This window comes from Lissotriton vulgaris, chromosome 4_1 (assembly GCF_964263255.1).
Source record: "Lissotriton vulgaris chromosome 4_1, aLisVul1.2, whole genome shotgun sequence".
Lineage (NCBI taxonomy): Eukaryota > Metazoa > Chordata > Amphibia > Caudata > Salamandridae > Lissotriton > Lissotriton vulgaris.
The window spans coordinates 47827418-47850655 of NC_141691.1; the positions used below are offsets into that span (position 1 = coordinate 47827418).

The 23238-nt window shown below is 48.6% G+C and overlaps 1 protein-coding gene across 7 annotated transcripts in view; it reads left to right on the plus strand.

Moving 5' to 3' along the window:
* Window positions 1-23238, plus strand: part of MED12 (mediator complex subunit 12) — an 820436-nt gene that overhangs the window by 666256 nt on the left and 130942 nt on the right. For all 7 annotated transcript variants that reach the window (XM_086918278.1, XM_086918283.1, XM_086918279.1 and 4 more), the window contains exon 37: window positions 3346-3496. In XM_086918278.1, coding sequence (XP_086774404.1) covers window positions 3346-3496 — 151 coding nt within the window. The remainder of the gene's footprint in view (window positions 1-3345; window positions 3497-23238) is intronic.

Genomic DNA, 23238 nt, shown 5'->3' on the forward strand with positions numbered 1-23238 from the left:
CATCGCTTCAGGCTCTTAATGAGGCATATTTATAGCTGTCTGCTGTAGTCAGATATCCTCAGCTTCCACTGATGCATGTTGAAACCTTGTACCAATCGGCAGCTGCTTCCGTTGAGGTGTATTGTTAGACGTTTGTCTTCAGCTAGAGCATGCCCTTATTGTGGTCCTGTGATGGATGACCGTATCCACACAAGGTGCCACCCAGTGATCACTTACGGCCCCAGGCTCCTCCCACAGGTAAATACATTTTTATTCTTTCACTATTTTGTCTGACGTATGTTTTCTGTTCCTTGTTTTAGGTACCTTTACCGCCTCGTTTGCCACTTGTTGCTAATCATGTACTCTTATACATTCTTTATTTTTTGTCATTCATATCCTTTTTGTCCTCTTTCCATAACTACCTATTTTCTTCACATCATCTAATCACTAGTTTACCCCCTTAAATCTGTTTTTCTCTTTCTCTGCGATATTCTGCACATTGTCACCGCCCCATTGTGCAGTGGTTTGCATGATTCTCCATCATGGTATTTTGCAATTGAAATATACCGTTTGGTTGAGGAAAAAACCCGAACCTACATTTCAAAGTGACCTACGGTCCATCAGCATTGACTGTCTTTTTACTATAACTACCTCTAACTCGTTTCTGGGTCTCACCCTAAGAACAGTTTGTCAGCTGCTATTTAATTGTCAGGCTTTACAACATTCTTCACTCACAACTGCAAGATTACATTCCTTGTATGGACTTTAATATGCATGACCCCCATGCGGTCATAATGTACAGATTTGTATTGAGATTATATTTGCATCTGTTGGACAGCTTGACCTATGTTTGTTTCTAGTGGATAGTTTTACCTGCTACTCTGCACTTCTTAAGACTTGCTTTGCCCTCAGACATGAAAATGCTCCCCTGCCCCGATAGCTGGCACCTCAACTCGGTCTTGGTTTCTGGATCCACCCCTACACATGACATCACAGAGTCGTTAGGTGCCACCTCCGAACATTTCTTTCCAAATTATTACACCTGCTGTGTTTTCAGGGTTGTATACCTTGACCATTTCAGGCTTTAAACCCTCTTGAGCACAAGACGTTGCTTTTGCACCCTCCAAACATCTGTAACTGGTGCCTGAGGCCCAAGCACCACTCCAAATTGTGTGCTAAATGTGGCCTTGTGCATGCCAAGGCAGTCGAGGAGCAGGAGACCAAACTGTTCATGTCATGGGCTCAGGACGAAGCTCCAAACCCAGGTCTTGCTCTAGATCACGCTCCGGCTTACATTCACCTGCAAGTCATGTAAGCGGGCTGCTTCAAAGATGCAGACTAAGCAATGCAAGAGGAATTTGTTGACTTTTTGATGTTGATCTCGCTCAAGAGATATGTCTGCCCGTCTGCAGCATTGTTCCTTACCATGGTCACAGTATCTTCTTTCAAGCCTATCTTGGTGGGGCTCTGCCTGTGTCAATGGAGCCTCCCACTTTCTTCCTGCAGTTTCCAGCCTCTCGAACGGATTCCACATAGTTTGTGGTTTTCACACAGAGTTGACACTTTTTTGCTCCACCCTGGCTCCCTCAGGTGTATCTGGGATCCTAAGAAGCAGCCTTGGTCCCCGTCTCCTTCCCTGGCACCCGTCGACCCATTCACCTCTTCTGATGCAAGCCTGGCTGGTTGCTGCGCTGTCCTTGATCCCACCAACATGGACTTCGCATCTGCTACATCACATAGATTATTTCTGAAGATGAAGGCTGTTTTTGGTGAGATCACGATGCAGAATACAGCTGTTGGTGAGGGGGTGGTGGATAGTCCTTGCAGGCTGGAGGGACTCGTTGGTTCTGATTTTGCTGCAGTCAGATGCTGAACATCATATAGAGCAACATGAGACAGCAACATTCTTTTCCCCTAACCCCACTACGACCGGTGGTGGGGACTAACTAGTCCTGGAGAATACCAATGGCCTGGACACCTCCCCTGAGATGTTCCCAGAGTGTCCTTCAGGGGCGCCCTCGTATGCAACTGCCTCATTTACGGGATGTCCTTCGCAAGGCTGCAAAGTTTGTTCAGATCTTTTTGCCTGTAGAGTAGAGTAGAGCAAGGCTAACAGAAACTAATAAGCTGGCATCTCCTCTGATTGTCCCTCAGCTTCCTTTTCACAAGGCGTTGATGGACCCCATTTTGCCAACTTGGGACAAGACACCGTCCGCCCCTGTGGTAAACCACCAGCCATTGTCTGGCTTCTGCTCATGACTCTTGTGATCGAGGTGTTCTCCTTCACAGAGCTCTGACTGTTTACATTCAACTCCTATGGGCAAGAACTTGAAGCAATGAAGAAAACAATCTTCTCTTCAGGGAGTCTCCCACTTCATCCCACTAACGCCACTTTTGCCTCCTAGCCAGTTTCTCCTGTGCTCAATTGGAAATTGCGCTGATAATTTTTCCAAATATCCTGGACCATTACGGTAACCATTTTGTTAATGTTGTGTGCACTGGATGACACGTGGTCTATGAGATCCTTTGTTGTGACCTTGGCACAGTGGATTCAGTGGTGCAGCTTATCCATCCCTTGCCTTGTCTGGACACATTCCACTGGCTTTTCCAGGGATTTCCAATTGAAACTGAGATGCCCTTCAATGGAGTGTGCCACTTGGGAGAGAAAGCAGGTTCAGCCCTTGAGCTCCTTCCCTAACGAGATATTGCCTCCTATTACCCCTGTTATCGCTGTCACTTCAGATGTCCATGCTTTCATTCTGCAGCAGGAAGTTCTTACTCTGTTCTTTGCTACCCGTCACCACTCAAAAGAAGAGGAGAGGTTTCATGGGATGAACCCCAAATAAGAGCTTTAAGCCTTTATATGGATCGTACATGGACTACCAAATAAACAATCAACTTTTTGTGGGGTTCTCTGGAGCAAAGAAAAAGGAATGCTGGGCACAAGAGGACCCGTTCGAGGTGAATCATCTTCTGTATTTAGTCCAAGAAGTAGTCTTTGGAAGGTCTTTAGAGCTCATTCCACCAGGACGTAGGCCGCTGTGTTGGTATGCTGATTGCCTGGCCTTGACATCAGCCAGACTGCAATATGGATGTCACTACATACGTTCATGAAGCACTACTGCCTTGGTCGTCATTGTGCCACTCTGTGTGGCAATACTAGATAGATATAGAGATCCAGCCTGCACTCTCCTTCCCATCCTTTTGAACTTTTTATTGTAGTATTATGCTTTTCTTTCTCTCGTTCGAGGTCATCCTTTGCCTCCCCACTTTTTCATTGCTCGTATGTCCCCTTTCTTTCCTCATTTATATTCTTCTGTCCTTGGTATTTCACGCTTGTCCTTGGTGTTCTTTTATTTCTTGTAGGAATTTGGAATGACTCCAGGTCGAGGCATGCCCTACACAGTGGGAATGGCGTCTGACCTGATGCATCATCAGAATCCAAATGCCATTTCGAGAATGCCATATGGACAGTCACCTGTGGGCCTCTACACACAGAATCAGCCTCTTCCAGCAGGTCAGCATAGCTATCCAGCTTGTAAAATTCAAATGTATTTTAAAGGAAGTATGGTATTTTAAGTTTCCTACTTTTAGGAGAGGGACAGATCACCTCTGTCGTTCTCAGTGTGTTACTAAAGCTCGTCTTTCTTGGTTCCTACATGTATATTTTTGGTCTACTATAAAAGCAGCGTGTAACAGGTCAGGTTAACGCCAGTTGACTCCCGTTATGCACCAAAGGGCAGGGAATTCTCCTAGAGGTATTTTCCATATGGATTGCAAAAGGTAAAGCAATCTGTTTTTTTTCGTCCACTTCTTCTCACTAGCAGCACCTCACGTGTTTGTTAACCGCAGTTTTTTCCTTTCTTGGTTGTGTTAGTTGGAAGGTATCAAACCACACCCACCATGAGTCGGGGTACTGAAGGGCAGTCACGCAGGTTCCAAGTGCTGTTGGAGACCTCTTCCATGAGTGGATGAACCGAGACAGGTGCAAGGAAGTCATTGCCTTTGTCCATTCATGCAGATCTAATCAGGAAGCTTCTGTGAGGTTTCCCATTTTGAGAATCAGTTTTTAAGTGTCAGCAGTTAGTCAAAAAACAAACCATAACTAAGCACCGAAACATGGACAAACACCTCCTCGGGACTGGACATGGCCATTACCATCCCCCAAGGATACAAGATTTCCAGGAAGGAACACCCCAACCGCCCGGGAGGCGGAATCTCCACCCTCCACAAATCCACTCTCTGCCAGATCACACTCCCTGATGAGCCCACAGACCTGATAGAACACCTTCAATTCAAGATACTGGCCAGCCCTACCTCCACCCTCTGAGGAACCCTCATCTGCCGACCCCCTTGACCCCGTGGACCATTTACCAAATCCATCTCCGACATCTCCCCGCAAGCCATCGCGTCCACCAACTACACCCTACTGGGAGACCTCAACTTCCACCTCGACAACCAACGGGACCCCAGCACCCCATCCCTCCTGGTCAACCTCCACAAAATTGGACTCCGCCAGATCGTGACCGAACCCACGCACTCAGCAGGACGCGCCCTCGACCCCCTCTTCACTACAGGAAACTCCATCACCTTCAGCAACAACACCAAACTCCCATGGACTGACCATCGATGCGTCCACTCCACCTTCAGAACACCCACCATCCACAGACACCCGCACCTGCTCCCACGAAGAAATTGGACCAGAATCACCGACGACCAGCTAACCTCATCACTCAGCAACTCCACCCCTGCTGTCGCGGAAAACGACCCAAACGCTGCTGCCCAAATCCTGCACAGATGGTTCTCCAGTATTAGGGTGTCTTTCATAGATTCATAGATCCCCGTCGTCGAAGTGGGAGTCCCACAGTAAATAAAATTGCAATAAAATACTAATAACATATTATGTAAATACATAACACATAAAATATACACTAGAAAAAGTAGTTAACACCCAAACACAATTCCTACATAGGAATCCATGGTAGAGAGAAAAAACACTTGTAACATATTCCTGTCATGTTAGTCCAAACTACAGCCAATCAGGCGCCAGCACCCCTCCAGAACCTTCTCCTCAGAGCTCAGTCCCTCAGATTTTCTACCGCACGCCGTGGGAAGGGAGTCTCCCTGAGCTCTGCTCTGGTTTTCTCAACTTCTTCAAGTTTTCCTGCGATTTCCAGCATGTCTTCAAGTAAGAAGTCTTTATTTAGACCTTGTTCTTCTTGTGGGAAACAGCGTCTTTACTCTGAGGACACCCACAAGAAGTGCATTTACTGTCTTTATCCCGACCATGAGGTTGGTAAATGCAAATTTTGCAGAACCTTCTCTACAAAAACCCTTAAGGACAGAGAAGGTAGTCTCCTCTTATGGCTTCAAAGACTTAAAGATAAGGATTCGGCACTTTCAGACACAGAAAGCCTGGTGTCTGGACCTTCAAATGCAGCCTCCAAACGTAGCAGTGTGCAGGAATTGCCCTCTCCATTCCTGAAAAAGAAGAAACTGTCTCTTTCAGTGGCTCCTGCTGTGTCTTCACCACCTCCTGCTATGTCCACGCCCACGAAACCTGGCTCTCAGGCGTCTCCTGCTGCTTCTCATCATGTTTCTGCTAAAAAACATGTTTCATCATAGACGGGAGCATCGACGATCGTCCCGACGACTAGGTCTGCCGTCTCCGGCTCGTCGACTGGGACGAAGAAATCTGCATCCAGATCGTCGACGACGGCAACATCGACGTCATCCATGTCGACAAAGGTATCCCTCAGCTTTAAGAACGTTTCGTCGACGATACCTATTGCTTCGTCGTCGACGAAGAAATCTATCTCGTCGTCGGCTAAATCATCGTTGTCGAAAGTCCATAAGAAATTTTCATCGTAGTCCGCCCCGTCGACTGCTCCGTCGACGGCAGCTTCATCAACAACGACGACTTAGTCGACGGCCGAAGCGCCGATGATGGTCCCGTTGACGGCGGCCCTGTCGACGGTGGATCCTTCTTCTGTGACTCCGTTGACGCCTATGCCATCGTCATCGTCTATACCATTGACGACCTTGTCGACGATTAAGTCTTCTTTTGCTTCTTTGCTTTTGGTGCCGTTTTCTTCCTCCGGGCCTGGCTCATTCACCGTCGACCCTCTGCACCAATGTCGCAAGATGCCAGTTGACCAGCTGTCCATCCCGAGTGATCCACAACCTCCATCACCCTTGTTTGCCTCGGGTTCTGAGCAGGAGTCTGATTCTGACGATGTGGATGATTCCTTCAGAGTGGCACGCAGTCCTTCAGATTTAGTTATCAAATGCCAGGACTATGCTGAGGACGATGACAAACAGTATTTTCAGGCAGAGGAACGTTCTGTGCAGGTTCCAACTGCGACTTTGCCTTTGTCGCTCATCTCCAATCTCCAGCATATGTTGGAGGACTACAACCGGCGTTTCCCGCCCTCTCAACAGGGTTCACCAATGCCACATGCTCCTGCGGCTGTTGCGATTCAGAAAAGGGGGTGGTGATGGACAGAGTATCTGAATTAAGCAGAACACTCCTACCCAGTCAACAGATCAGGGCTGGATCCATCCCCGTTTTTTAGCTCACTGCACCATCCCAGCTCAGAACCTGGCTACATGCAAATTAGTCTGTCCCTGGCCCAGTGCATCATGGGAACACGGCAGACCAAACTACCAAGCCAATTCTTATACTGGAAAGGAAACAAGCTTCCGGGGACCGGTTTCTGGCATTACAGCCGTCTTCGGCCCGGCTTGCTTGAATCCTGATGGTGCAGTGAGCAAGGGACTCACATCTGAGCATACCCTTCCTTGCAGCTGTTGCGGCTCCTGCTGCTGTTCCACTACCACAGCCTCCAACGCCTTCTCAGGTTCAGACATCCGTTAAAATACACACTACGGTGTATGCTGATGACGTCCTTCCAGAACGTGAAGATGGTGAAGTTCACGATGATGATGACGCCACTCACATGGCTGAGTGGGACAACTACCAAACCCCGACGCCATCCCCTCCTCCAGTGACGCCAGGGGATTCTCCTCCGGTGGACATTGCCAGTTTCCATCAACTGATGGATAGAGCGGCTCAACGCTTTAAGCTGCCCAGAGTCCAGAGGGAGGAGGACTCTTTCCTCCATACAATACCCATCATGGATTTCATCTGGAATGAGGGTGTGAAATTAATGCAAACGCCAAATTCCATACCGGCGCAACTGCCCCGCCTTGAGAAGAAATATAAGGCGCCCATTGGATCTCCAGCGTGCCTGGTTGCACAGCTAAAGCCTGACTCGGTGGTCACCCAGGCTGCACAACGTCCTTCCTGGAATCCGAATTCTCCCATAACAGCTCCTCCTGATCGGGAGGGCCGCAAGTTTTCCACGATGGCCTCTACTACGGTGAGGGCGGCTAATGCTTTGGCCATTTTAGGGCGCTACGACCACCAGATGTGGTCGGACATGTCTGCCCTTGTGGCCCTCGTCCCGGACCCTTCCAAGGCGGACGCCTTGAAGATTCTTCAAGAAGGAGAGAACGTCGGAGGAAATTATTGACTGCGCAGTTGACATTGCTTGTGCTGGCTTTTGTCAGCTTGCTCGGGCAGCGGTTTTGCGAAGGCAGGGTTGGTTACGGTCCACCTCTTTCCGCCAGAAGGTACAGGCAAAGATCCTGGATATGCCATATGACGGCGAGTCGCTGTTTGGGGCCCATGTCGATGAGGCATTACAGTCCATCAAGAAAGACATTGATACTGCTCGCTCTTTAGGGACTTTGCAGTTCAGTAAGCAGCCTTTTCGTGGTGCACGCGGACACGGCACCTCTTCCACTTTTCACAGAGGAAGCACTCAGTATTGCTCCTACCACCAGAGTAATCAACGATACTCTTCCAACCAACAGCAGTCCTCCCGGCAACAGTCTTCAAAATCCTACAGGGGAAAGTCTTCCTATAGAGGCTCAACTCCCAAACGACAATGACTTGCCTTTCCCCCCAAGAGTTGGAGGTCGAATCTCCCTGTTCTCTTCTCCGTGGTCCTTCATCACCTCGGACCGTTGGGTTCTGGACATTGTAGCAAAGGGCCATGCTCTAGAGTTCGTCAATATTCCTCCTCCCACTCCACCGTCTGGCCGCCTCCTCCCCACCTCAAGGAGCTTTTCCGTCAAGTTCGTCTTCTGATCCAAAAAGGTGCCGTCGAAGGGGTTCCCAAGTCTCAAAGGGGCAAGGGATTCTATTCCGGTTTTTTCCTTATACTCAAGAAGACAGGAGACTGGCGACCGATCCTGGATTTGCGAGCACTCAACAAGTATCTCAAATGCCAATCCTTTCGCATGCTTACACTCGTAGAGATCTTGCGTCTTCGCTCCATGGACGACTTCATGACCACCATCGACCTCCAGGATGCTTACTTCCATGTTCCAATTCTTCCACGGCATCGGAAGTACTTGCGCTTCCGGGTGGGACTGAGAGACTTCCAGGTCAGAGTGTTGCCCTTCGGCCTATGATCCGCTCCTCGTGTCTTCACAAAAGTATTGGCTCCAGTGGTGGCTTACCTGCGTCTCCAGGGTGTCCAAATATTTCCTTACCTGGACGACTGCCTCCTCAAATCAGTCTCGCAACCAACTACTTCGGGACACTCGCCTTTGTCAGGACGTGTTTCGCTCCCTCTGCCTCTCAATCAATGCCGACAAGTCCCAGGTAGACCCAGCTCCCTGCATAAATTTTCTAGGAGCCACTTTGGACACATCGCTTGCCAAGGCATTCGTGTCACAAGAGTGTCAACAAAAGATCCTCCACTTGGTGTCTCTGATTCGTGCAAAACAGTCCGTTTCAGTCCGGATCTTAAAGTAATTTTTGGGGATGCATCGTCATGCATTGCGCTGATCCCAAATTGCAGGCTACGGACTCGCCCCATTCAAGAGGAATTGGATGTGCAGTGGCGTCAGGTCACCGGTTCCTTCAACGACCTCGTCAGTGTCACCGCTCGCATGAAGGCGGCTCTCAAGTGGTGGGCGCAGCCATCCAACCCTGCAACAGGGACTTCTTTCCTCTCCACCACTCCAGAACTCACTCTCACAACGGACGCCTCCTTAGAAGGATAGGGTGCACACCGTCAAGGCCTGTCTATCAAAGGCAAATGGACTCTGCTTCAACGTTCTTTGCACATCAACAGGCTGGAGTTGAAGGCCATTTTTCTGGCACTCACGTCGTTCCATCCTATAATTCAAGGGGAGTCGGTGCTCATTCAGACGGACAATACCACCAGTATGCACTATGTCAACAAGCAGGGCGGAACCAAATCTCTGCTCTTGTCTCGGCTGGCTCAGTCGATCTGGGATTGGGCGCTCCGTCACCAGGTTACCCTGACCGCAGTTCATCTACCAGGCATTTCCAACATCCTAGCGGATTCCCTCAGCAGATCCACATCATCGACCCACGAGTGGGAGTTACATCAACCAACTCTCGGCCTAGTCTTTTAACGGTGGGGCTGTCCATCTCTAGATCTCTTTGCAACCCCGGAGAACCGGAAATGCCAATCTTACACAAGTTGGCATCCCCACCACGGGTCGTGCGGGAATGCCCTTTTGATGAACTGGTGCGATCTATTCGCCTATGCATTTCCTCCAATTCCGCTGGTGCCTCGCGTGTTGTGGAAGTTGCGGAGACAGCCGTGCCACATTCTCCTGATCGCCCCCAGATGGCCCCGACAGGCGTGGTTCTCGGAGCTGCTTCTTCTATCCCAGTGCAAGCACATCCTCCTTCATCCTCTAGCGGATCTCCTCACGATGGACATGGGTCAGATTTGCCATTTGAACCCCTCCTCTCTGCAATTATCGGCCTGGAACCTGAGCACCTTGAATTTGCCCATTTGAATATTTTGCCAGACTGTAGAGAAATTCTCGCTCAGGCCAGAGCTCCGTCTACAGTTAAGACCTACAAGCTCAAGTGGAAGAGGTTCTGTCATTGGTGTGTAGCTGCGAATGTCCATCCTCTTCATTCCACTCTGGATCAGCTCCTTCCGTTTTTTTTGCAACTGGCTCAGTCAGGGCTTTCCCATTCTACTTTGAGGGTTTTCCTGGCAGCGATCTCTCGTTTCCAGCAGGATGGCTCCTCCTCTCTCTGCTCTTCCAAAGTTATTCGTCAATTTTTCAAAGGGCTGTTTCGGAAGTTCCCACCTAATCTGCATCCTCCTCCTACTTGGCACCTCAATGACGTCTTGGCCCAACTGATGAAGGCGCCATTCGAGCGGACTTAAAGTTTCTGACCTGGAAGGTGGCCCTTTTCCTTGCTCTGACCTCATCACGTCATGTGAGTGATATTCACGCTTTCACCATTAAACCTCCTTTTCTCCAATTCAAATCTGACTGTGTAGTGCTTCGCACCAATCCAACCTTTTTGCCTAAGGTGCCTACGGATTCCATATTAATGAACCTGTTTTCTTAAAGAACTTCTTTGCCGATCCTCAGTCTCCGGCAGAGCAACAATTACACTCTTTGAACATTAAAAGATGCCTTAAATTTTACATCAACAGGACGGCCCCCTTTCGCAGGTCTGATCAACTGTTCATTGCCTATGGACGCATGCGTAAAGAGCGTCCTGTTACCAAGCCAACTATTGCACGTTGGATTTCTTCAGCCATTGTCTTCTGCCATCAGAAAGCTGGCAAGCGTCTTCAGTGAGGGCTCATTCCACCAGGGCGATGTCATCCTCTACTGCCCTGTTTGCTGGTGGGCCTCTTCATCTGATCTGCAGAGCAGCCAACAGGGACACGTTCACAAAACACTACTGCCTGGATGCCATCAACGAGGCAGATACAGCAGTGAGACAGACAGTGCTTCGCCATCTTTTTAACTAAGGTGAGCCTCTGTCTTCCCTCCTCCATTATGATTTTATATGATTGCTATCATTACTTGCATGACTGTATTGTTGTCTCATTGACTTTCTTCCATGCTGTTGCATGGCAATTCGAGCCTTTGTCGGCTATTACTGCTCTCTATTCTATTCAAGCATGTGAATCTATGAAGGACACCCTAATACTGGAGAAGAACAATTGTTACTTACCTGTAAATAGGTGGTTCTCCAGTATTGGTGTCTTTCATAGATTCACATGCGACCCACCCACCTCCCCTCAGAGGTTCGCTTCTCCTCCTAGACTCTTTTGTCACTCTTGTGCTACGAAAATCTGAAGGACCGAGCTCTGAGGAGAAGGTTCTGGATGGGGTGCTGGCGCCTGATTGGCTGTAGTTTGAACTAACATAATGACAGGAATATGTTACAAGTGTTTTTTCTCTCTACCATGGATTCCTATGTAGGAATTGTGTTTGGGTATTTTCTACTTTTTCTAGTGTATATTTTGTGTTATGTATTTACATACATATGTTATTAGTATTTTATTGCTATTTTATTTACCGTGGGACTCCCACTTCGACGGGCAATATTCAAGCATGTGAATCTATGAAAGACACCAATACTGGAGAACCACCTGTTTACAGGTAAGTAACAATTGTTCATCACCGTCAGCGCCAACACCTTAGCCCCCCTCAAGAAAAACAACACCTCCCACGCCAAGAAAGCTAGATGGTTTACCACCGACCTTCGAGAGTCCAGATGCACCTGCCGCCGCCTCGAAAAGGACTGGAGGAACACCAAATCCACAGAAGCCCACAACAACTTCAGAGCCGCCACCAAAGTCCACCACCAACTCATCAGAACAAGCATTTGCAATGCAATAGGTCTCGCATTTACACCAGTTTGAGCTATTGACCTTGCAAATGACAATGCCTTTTTTTGTTTTCGTTCTTAAAACATAAATAAAAGGCATTGTCATTTACAATGCCAATAGCTTATATTCTCGTATACCGAACACGTAGGTATTCGATATATTTACATTTATAGCGATCTCACACCTATAGCTGGAGTGATGGTGATCTCACATCTATATCTGAAATTGGCGTGAGATCATCATTACTGCAGATATAGGTGTGAAATCACCATAGCTGCAGAAAGAGGTGTGAGATCATCATTGCATCTGCAATGATGGTGATTTTACACCTATATATGCAGTGACGGTGATATCTCTCCTTTTTACTGTTAGCACACCACTAGAGCAAGGCCAAGGAAAGGAGCCCCTTGGGCGTGAAGGGGCGTCTTGAGACCTCAATAAACAACAAAGAAAGGCTGGACTCTGGTGTTGAGCATTGGCTGGTTGAAGAGTTGAAGGGAGCCTCGGCGGCTGGCGCAGGGGGGAGATGGTGCACACTTGTGCTCTGGAGGCAGAGGGGGAGATGGTGTATGTATATCAGCACAGAAATCTGTTTAAACTAAATATTAGATTTGGGTGAGAAACATACAGTAGCGTGATTGTTTTATTTCAGTGTAGACTGTGCGTGGTGCTGTTTTGTAATGTCGTCACTGGCAGACAATCACATTTAGGGAAAAAAAACAGACTTCGGAAACATGATTCGTCACTACACTCTTTCTTTAGATAAATACCCTCACGGCAGCCGTTAAGCAAACGATCCAGTCCGGATGGGCTGTCCGAAAAGGAGACAGGGAGGTAACAAAGAAGCCTCATTTTCAATCGGAGACCATGCGCGCTGCAACGCTAGGTGAGACCTAAAAACGATTAAATCCTCAACAGCATCATCTTCAAACATCAGGAAGGGATTAAACAGCATAAGGCGAGAAAATTTAAAATACTTCATACTGGGATCTGAATATACCTCAGATTGCAGGTTACAAGGAAGTGGGAAATATTTACGGCCAGAGATTTATGAAAGCCCCATTGCTGGTATATACCGCTGAGATCTGCAGCGTACTCGCTGATTATACTCTGTTGTGTGTATTCATTTGGCAGATTAAGGTAGCAAGGCACATTTATTGACGGACGCCAAATTTCAAATACCATTTCAAAAACGGATTTACTCCCTGTTACTTCAGATCATTTTATTTCATACAATTATTTGAGATGGCCGGGTTAGAATTTTAACCTGTATACAGGTTGCTTGTGGTTTACAAACTACAAAGCATGCAGCCGTGAAGAAGTCATGAGGAACTCCCTCACTGACCAAACATGCGTTGGCTGCTATAGAAACAAGAGAAGAGGCCAACAGGCCGAAAAAACGAAAAGAGAAATACTAGTTTTGCGAACACCCAATCTTAAGGTTTTGATATCGCAAGGTGCTTGCTCTCTTCAATCGAAAGTACCCGGGATACAAATAAATAAAGAAACGCGGCTGGTATAGTTAAAGCGGACCCCCATTAGTAAATAAAATAAAAGTGGGCGGTGTGCTGCGACGTAGTGGGTGGCATAGGGGCAAATCATTAAACAAAATAGTGCTCACAGCCAAGATAAAGCAGACCGTGTAAAAAGACAAGTTAAAGGTCCAGTCGTTATGGGAGGTAACAAATGCAGACAAGGCGGTACCAAGAAGGGACTAACAAGCCTAATAACAAATCGGAAGCCATTGTTTACAAAGGACAATGGCAGAAGCCAATTACAAATATGGCCGGAGAGTGGGCGGGGCTTCAAAGCCATACTCCAATACTGCATGCCTCGCACAGCGCATGCGCCGCCGAGGCTCAACCTAAAAATGAGCGTGGTGAGGCAGTATGGAGCCGAGGTTCTAGTTGCTTTTGTTTATGCAGTTAAGAAGTCTGGATAGGATTCACTGTAAGCTGAACGTGCCTGGTGGATTGACTGCTGTGCGGCTGCAATGTGTATGGATGTTTAGGTTGCTAGGGTAACATGGAGTTAATGTTGAGGTATTGGGAATTCAGGAAAAATGGGTGAAAGTTATGCTGAGGTAAACTTCACAAAGAAAGTTAACAGATGCCGTTGCTCTCCAATAAAGAGTACTTTCATAATATAAACATAAAGAAGCGAGCAATCAACTACTAATAAACACCCCTGATGGCTTGGAGGTGTTAGTTATATAATATGCAAAAAATACATGTACGCCCCTTTTGGGATTATAGTGTTGCTAAGTGAAGGAACTCGTCATGCAACCTTTCAAGGAAAACATAAACTCCAGGGCTGACATAAGCTCTGTAACCGCAATATTCCAAAGAATGAATGAATAAAAGTGTTTTGTAAAGTGCGCAGCTACTCCTGGAAGCTTCCTAGCGCTGAGAATCATCCGAGCAGGCCCACGAGAATAGTTAATTTTCCTTAGCAAGAAAAATGGTTGAAAGACTTTTCAGAGTGGAGAAAGGCAATCGTATAATAATGATACCACAGAATGTAAACAATCAGTGACAGTCATTAAGTACCGTCCGACAAGGGCAATGCCGATTTTCTGAAAAGGACAGCATTACTCTGCTTTTGCAACCACCTAAGGAGTGCAGGCTTTTGGAGCTATGTTCCTTCCCACCATGCAGCGCGTGCAGCCTCCCCGGTGTCCTCTCCCTGCGGTGAAGGGCGCAGCAGTCTCGGCTTCTTTGGTGCTCTGACTCGCGCTAGATGCCGTAAGCCCCAAGCGTTGCCCGTGCACGGCCAGCCGTTGACTGCCCTCCTTCTAATGCGCTGCCCCTGCCCTGAGCCACCCCGGTGTTTCCCCTCCTTCTGGCTGCTTCTTACCTGTTCCCTGCCGGGCCAGACTCTTATTTTGCCCATCGAACAGCAATTGGCAGGAGTGCGCCTGCGCCAGGTCTGTACTGCGCATGCGCAATGACGGGTTAACTTGGTTTGGCAGGGGATTAGCAGTGCATTTTCTTTGCTCGGGCCATGCCTATCTCCCGGGTACAATAGGCTGCCAACTACAGCGCTCGAGACTGAGGGATATGGGTTTTTGCAAGTGACAGGTGAACATCAAAGGAACATCCGGTTTCTTTATACTGTACACGCCAAGAGTCAGGGCTTTAAGTGGACCGGGTCCTGTCAGTTCTCAGCGCCGGCAGTTCTAACAAGGAAAGCGGAAACAATCCGATTTTACGGTCTTCTGGTGGGATGCGCAAGGTAAGATCGGCACTTTGTGTGCTTGTGTGTGTGTGTGTGTGTGTGTGGTGTGTGTGTGTGTGTGTGCGTGTATGCGCGCGTGGGGGCGGCGTGTGTGTCTGTGTGCCCGCGTGTGTGTCTGTCTACGTGCGCGCTCCATTGTGACGGGGATCAGCCTGCCGGAGTCGGAGCGCGTGTTTCTGCGCGCGACCTGATCCGATTCCGGCTGGCTGCGCGTGACAGTCTCTTGTCTCCCCTTGAAGCCCTTAAAAGCAAAACTGATTACAATAGGGCTCCACAGCGACAATCGCTTCGCGATTGCTTCGCAGTGCGAGCCCTAAAAATGAGGAAAAAAGCAATTGAAGACAGAATCTCCATCCACGCACACAACAGCAAAGAACTCCTCAACACTAACATGGAGTTCGCCCAACCTACCAGCGAGTCCACCAACATTCCACCCTCACAAGACCTCTGCGACAAACTCGGCACCTTTTTCCACCACAAAATTAAGAGCATCTACGACAACTTCGATTAAGACAACCAACACACTGAACCCTCACCAACCACCCCGACACCATGAAGCCAATGATCGACAACTGGACAGCCCTCACCACCGAAGACACACTGAAGACGATGAACTCAATCTACTCCGGGGCCCCCATGGACCCCTGCGCCCACCACATTTTCAACAGAGCCGCTGACACCATTGAACCCATGCTCCGCCACACCATGAACCACTCCTTGGCAACCTCATCGTTCCCCGATGACCGGAAACACGCCAAGATCAACCCCCTCCTCAAAAAACCCTCCGCGTACCCCACCGACCTCAAAAACTACAGACCCATCTCCCTGCTCCCCTTCCCAGCAAAAGTTATTGAGAAATCCATCAACAGCCAACTCACCACATTAATCGAAGAGCACAACATCCTTGACTCCTCCCAATCCGGCTTCAGAAAAAACGACAGCAGGGAAACCACCCTCTTCGCCGCAACAGATTACATCCGCACCCTACTGGACAAAGGAGAAACAGCAGCCCTCATTCTCCTTGACCTCTCAGCGGCGTTCAACACAGTCTCTCACGTGCCATAATACACAGACTCCACGACGCAGGGATTCAAGACAAGGCCCTCGAATGGATCCGCTCCTTCCTCTCCGGTAGAACGCAGCGGGTCAGACTCCCCCCTTTCCTCTCGGACACTACACCAACCACCTGCGGAGTCCCCCAGGGGTCATCCCTCAGCCCTACGCTCTTCAATGTCTACATGGCTCCGCTCACCCCCATCGTCCAAACCTACGCACTCAACATTGTGTTATACGCCGACAACACCCAACTTATCCTCTCCCTATCCATCAAACCTAACACGGCCAGACACAAATTTTGAGAAGGCATGGAAGCCGTCGCCATATGGATGAAAAACAGCTGCCTTCGACTAAACACCAACAAAACAGAAGTACTCATCATGGGCCCACACCCCGAGGCCTGGAACGACACCAGGTGGCCCCCTGCCCTCGGAAGTCCGCCCACCCCCACAGACCAGGCACACAATTTGGGAATCATCCTGGAATCCGAACTCAAAATGGGGAGCCAGATCAACGCCGTCTCATCCTCCTGCTTCCACACCCTCCGCCTCTTACGCAAGACTTTCAAATGGATCCCCCTCCAACACAGAAAGACCGTCACTCACGCACTGGTCACCAGCAGACTGGACTACGGCAACAAACTCTACGCCGTAATAAACAAAAACCTCACACGCAAGCTACAAAACATCCAGAACGCCGCCGCAGGACTGGTCCTCAACCTGCCTAGACACTGCCCCATCAACCAGCATCTGCGCACACTCCACTGGCTCCTCATTGAAGATAGTCACCTTCGTGATGCTCACCCACACTCACAAGGCCCTCCGTGACACCGGACCACCATACCTGAACAGCCGACTCAAATTCCACACACCCCAAAGGACCCTACGGTCAGGCCAACTCTCCTACGCCGTGGTCACCCGCACCAGAAAGACCAGATCAGGCGACGGCTCCTTCCTTGCTGTCAGAGCCTGGAACGCCCTCCCTCTCCACCTCAGACAGACAACATCGCTCCCCATCTTCACAAGAAGCCTCAAAATATGCCTCTTCGACAGACCCTCCTCCTTGATGGACTGGAAACTGCAAAACCCCCCCTCTCCCAGCTCCGTGAGACCCTCACTAGTGAGTAGTAGCGCTTAACAAACGTGTGATTGATTGATTGCATGCCCTTCAGAGACTACATTTACATGCATGTATATAAGATATACTGGAAATAGGACAGAGGCTTCGTGTGGAACTCCCACAATGAGTTGAATGATTAAAACCTGCACTGCCCTCTTCATTTAACCGCTTGCGGCCAAATTATGCAGAAATGTGTTCAGCTCCGTTAAATTTACTTAAAGCTGTTGAAAATTGATGACCTAACCTGCACTTTCATTGCCACTTTCACATCTATGGCCTTCGCTATTAACAAAGCTGCAGAATTACGAATTTGCCGCATAATTATCTGCTGCTTATTTTAGATTTTAATCAAAAAGTTTCTATCTCAAAAGGCTTAAAATTGCAGCTGCACTTGTTGCTGCGAAACATCTTATGCAAAGGTTGACTGGTCACCGTTAAGTTGCTTCCTAGTGTATTTGGATGTTAAACTAGTACGAATAAGGTTAAACCTTCGCCCAGACGATGTTAATGTGTGAATATGCCAAAGTTATGTAAGTCACAAATTTTGCTTTTACTTGCTATAAAATTCATTCAACCCTGCCGCATAATTTGTTTCTCTCCGTACTGCATAATTTCAGTGGCTTTAGCTATTAATCGTTTGACCGCAGTGCCAGTGTGGATACACTGTTAAGGCTGCAGTGTTTTTCCCACTACTCCAGAGGCTGTAGTTGATGGTTTTCCAGTCCTATGAAGTTAAACGTCCATTTAATGGAGCTTTCTTTCTGATGGGAAGAATGTCCTGTGCTGACTGACACTCAAGTGGCAATTAGCACTTCTGGTGCATATTACCAGCCCAGTTTCCATTACTCTAATCCTAGAAAGGCACACTTGTGAAATTATCGGATGGGAACTGATGTGTGCGCCACAATACTCCATGCATTATACCCAGCACAACTAGTTATTTTAAATTAGGACTCAGCCACAGTTACATTAATATTCTTCTCTTCCTCTAGAACACTGCATTGTTGTTGCGGCATCCAGCCATATTGGGTTCGGCTTTCAGCCATATTGGGTTCGGCTTCCAGCCATATTGGGTTCGGCTTCCAGCCATATTGGGTTCGGCTTCCAGCCATATTGGGTCCCGCTTCCAGCCATATTGGGTTTGGCTTCCAGCCATACTGGGTCCCGCTTCCAGCCATACTGGGTCCCGCTTCCAGCCATACTGGGTCCCGCTTCCAGCCATACTGGGTCCCGCTTCCAGCCATACTGGGTCCCGCTTCCAGCCATACTGGGTCCCGCTTCCAGCCATACTGGGTCCCGCTTCCAGCCATACTGGGTCCCGCTTCCAGCCATACTGGGTCCCGCTTCCAGCCATACTGGGTCCCGCTTCCAGCCATACTGGGTTCAGCTTCCAGTCATATTGAGCTTTTCCGACTGTGGCGATTGTAGTGGCACAACAGTGGTGCTATTCACGCCAGCCTATCTATAGGGCTTGAATACTGATGGATCCTGCACTTTCATTCTGAATGTCAACCTGAAGTCCTGCTTGTAGAAATGTTCTAAGGTGGAAGTAAAAACTGCCTATGTTTTTGTATTTGCGTATGGCTTAAAACTATTCAAATAAAAAGTAATAGCTCTAAACTGAAACTCTAATGTTTAACTGCAGATGTTAAATGTGCATCAGAATAAAATCTATGGTAATCAGTTTTTTTGGTTTTGGTGATCGGACTAGTCCGAGTATAATGATGTTTAAAGTACCCAGAGTCACTGCTTGCGTTCAGTGAACACACAAACAATCTTTATTGGTGGTGTGATCAAGATGGTAAGGCGGGTTTTGCAGCGTGAATCTTTCTGGATTCACTATGCTGTGCATTTTTCCGCGGTCTAGTGGTTAGGTCCGGAATCATAGTCTTTTTTTTTCTTTTCCATAGCCCAGGTGGGTGTCGACGTCCCACCTTTTGGTGTCCTTCCTGTGACGTCGGCACGCTTCCTGCGGAAGCTCCCACCTTTACGCGTCATCTTCAGATTATTTTTTCAGCCGTTGGGTCTGGATCGTCATCGCGAGGTTCCAGGGTTTTTTGGAGAAAAGAAGAAGAAAAAGACGCGAAAACCACGGAAAAAGATTGGAGAATACATCTCCAAGCAAGACAACTGAACCGGGACGACGAAGACTAAGGACAACATCGAAAACTTCGACATCCAACGGAGAATGCGCACACAGGAGGCCCCCTGAGCGCAGAAATGGACAAAACACCTTTCAAATTCTGCCGCAATTGCCACCACAAGTACACGCAGAAAGTCCAGCATCTGGTTTGCAACCTCTGCCTGACGGTCAACCACGAGAGCAAGGATTGCATCACCTGCTCCGTTTTTACCCCGAAGACGCTCAGGATAAGAGAAAGACAGAGAAGAGCCAACTACAACATGCAAGGCCAAGGTCAACCTCCGTCGCTCTGGGACTTGGGCCTCTCCAGTGGGGAAGAGCACAACATCGCTGAGGGACCAGATGACTACATGGTCGTAGAGACCAATGCGAAAACAACAATGGAAGTAAGAGACGTTGACCCCTAGGACCCCGACAGACTCTCAAAAAACAGAGTCAAACTACTCGAAAGGAGCACTGGTCCCGAAACATTTGACGGACGCATCTGCATCCAGGGACAAACAGCCCAGTGGATCCTTCGATAAGGACTCCCAGTCGGCAAAATCCCAAGACAAGCCTAGGTCGTCAAAGCACGTCCCTGAAAAGGCGCACTTGATGCCGAAGGAAAAGGACCCAAAGGCAACTTCGACATCGAGCAGGCCGCCGAGATGGAGAGGAAGAAAAGAAGGCTCGAGGCTGAAATGGACAACATCCTGCAAAGGAAAACTGAGTTTGACGCACAGGTGAACAGGTTCACCATCCTGTCGAAGCAGACAACCATCATCGAGGACGAAGAGGAGTTCGACGCCGAAGAGCCGCCGAAAACTGCGGAGCCCCAAGAACACCAAGAGGAAGAGGGCCTATACTATTACGAGGGAGAATGCGAGGAAGACCAGCAAACAAGTTTGGGCTCGGCATCCTCGATGGCGCAGGACCTGGATTGGCAGGACCTAGACCCCGAAAGCCCGGATGAGGCCGTGGATACGTATCCTTCGAGGCCTTTGCTGCTAGATGACATTGCAAACAAAACAGGTGATGGACCGAATGTGGATCAATGTCACACATTCACCCCAGTCCAAAGATCTGGGCCCAAATCCATCGTTTTTTTGCACTCCACACCACCCTGGGTTAGACAATGGCGATATGCAAATCAGCTCTGACCCTGTGCCCCATGGGAACAGTCCAGTCCGAACTACAAAAGCCATGTCCTTCCCAGAACGGAATCAAGCATCCGAGGACCGGACCGGTTTCGAGGTAACACCTCTCATCAGCCCGGCTAGAGCCCACTGGAAGGAAAATAGAGAAGAATGCAGCAGTACACTGGCGCATTGCAAACTCTAATGCCCTACTCAACAGACCTATGTACCAGCATTGGGATGAGGTCGGACAGCTACTCAAACAACTTCCTGAGCAACACCAACAGAGAGCAACAGACCTGGTGGAGGAAGACAAAAACATAGCAAACTCATGCCTAAAAGAGGCCCTGGATGCTGCAGACACATCCAGCAGACTCATGATGATTGGGTTCCCAGAAAGAAGACATCTCAGGTTTCAAGCCGAAACTCCAGAACAACATTCTGAACACTCCCTTCAATGGAGAAACACTGTTCGGAGCGCCAATGGATGAGAAACTGACGCCACTCAAAAAAGAACATGAAACTGCAAGGTCCATGGGGGCTTTGCAATTCAGAGGAATGAAAAGGGGCACCCCGATACAAAGGCCAAACGGAAGGGGGGAAAACAGCCATCAGACATTCCAATAGAACTACCAGGGCAACAACCAAGCGCAGCAGGGCCAGCAGCAGCAAAACTGGCAATACCAGCCCAGGAGCCAGTCCTTTTGTGGGAGGGCGAATGGACGAGGACAAACAAGAAGAGGGGGGCAGCAACCCACCTTAAAGTGACTCCGCTCCACCTAACAAAGGGGATGCCTTTAACACCACCAACCCAACAGTGACCATCACCACAGACTCATCCCAGAGGGGATGGGAAGCAAACATGAACCAGCTTACGGTGCAGGGTCTGTGGAATTCAACAGATGCGATCAAGCACATCAACTACCTAGAACTAAAGACCGTGTTCCTTGCCCTGAAAGCCTTCCAGAAATAACTGTACAAGCAGAGAGTGTTAGGAGAGTGTTGATACAAACCGACAACACGACAACAATGTTCTACATCAACAAACAGGGAGGAACACAATCCTTCGCACTTTCCAACCTAGCGCAGGAGATATGGAGATGGGCCATCCCACTACAAATAGACCTCCCGGCTATACACCTACCAGGAAAGGACAACGTGGAGGCAGACAGGCTCAGCAGACACGAGTGGGAGCTCAATGCACAAGAAACGCAAAAGCTATTCAAGAAGTGGGGGACACCAAAAATAGACCTATTTGCAACACACCAGAATGCAAAATGCCAATACTTTGTATCCAGGCAACCAGGGGAACAGTCCCAGGGGAATGCCCTATGGATAAGCTGGTCGAAAACATTTGCCTACGCTTTTCCCCCGGTACTACTGATACACAGGGTACGCAGCAAATGCAAAACCAGCAACATGGCGCTGATTCTGGTGGCACCACAGTGGGCCAGGCAGTCCTGGTTCTCACAAATAGTGGAGATGGCGCAGGGACCACCTCACAGATTTACAAGAAGAAAAGACTTGCTCACCATGCAAAACGGGGAGGTACATCACCCAGAGCCAGATCCTCTGCCTGGCGGCATGGCTCCTGAAGAGGTGGAATTTGCACACCTGAAACTCCCAGAGAGCAGACTGCGGGAGGCAAGGAGGCCTACCACACAGAGGTGCTATGTGGCGAAATGGAAAAGATTCACACAATGGTGCATCAGGAAAAAGCTACACAAGAAAAATGACCAAGGAATCACTGTGCTAAAATATTTAGCACATCTGCTAAAGGCGAACCTAAGCTCTACCTCACGGAGAGTACACCTAGCAGCGGTAGTAGCCTACACAAGAGGAGAGACGGGAAAGAGCTTCTTTACACCCCAAGTAGTAAAGAGATTCCTGGAAGGGGTTAAAAGGATAGCCCCACCAAAGAGGATGCCGCCACCGGCATGGAACCTTAATTTACTCCTAACAGAGCTTATTAAGGCGCCTTTTGAACCTATCCATAAAGCCTCACTACAAATGCTCACAATGGAGACAGCCTTTTTTGTAACAATCACCTCGCTACGCAGGGTAAGCGAGCTGCAAGCGCTGACGCTACAGGAACTCTACATTCAAATACACAATGACAGGGTGGTGATGAGAACGGACCCACACTTTATGCCAAAGGTGGTGTCAAGGTTTCACATGAACCAAATAATACAGATTCCAAGCTTCTTTCAGAAACCATCCACAAGCGCGGAGAGGGCACTGCACACTCTGGACGCTAGAAGGGCAGTAATGCACTACATGGAAAGAACGAAGGAGCACAGGAAAACAAAGCAGTTCTTTGTGTCCTTCGCAAGCAGTTTCATGGGAAGGCCAGTAACAAAGGACACAATCGCACGATGGATCGCACACACTATACAATTCTGCCACAAGCAGGCAGGTCAAGAACTAACAGAGGGGGCACAAGCCCACTCTACCAGGAAAAAGGGAGCAACAATAGCCTTCCTGGCTAACACCGATTCAAAACATATGCCTGGTGGCAACATGGGCTTCAGTGCACACGTTCACTAAGCACTACTGCGTGGATATACAAATGAACAAGGAAGCACAAGTACGACAGAAAGTGCTTCATCATATATTCAACAACCAATGCTCATTCTTAACCCAGCCGCCACAAACATAACAAACTGCTACAAAGGCTATGCACAGCATAGTGAATCCAGAAAGATTCACACTGCAGAACAAATAGTTTCTCACCAGTCGGTGTTGTTTTGCAGCTTGAAGATCTTTCTGGATTCACTAGCGAACCCACCCACCTCTGCCAGAAAGCTGAGACTGGAGGAGAAGGGAATACAAAGATAATATACAACCAGACTCTTTAAAAGAGACAGTTCTGGAGTTCCTTGAAAAAAAA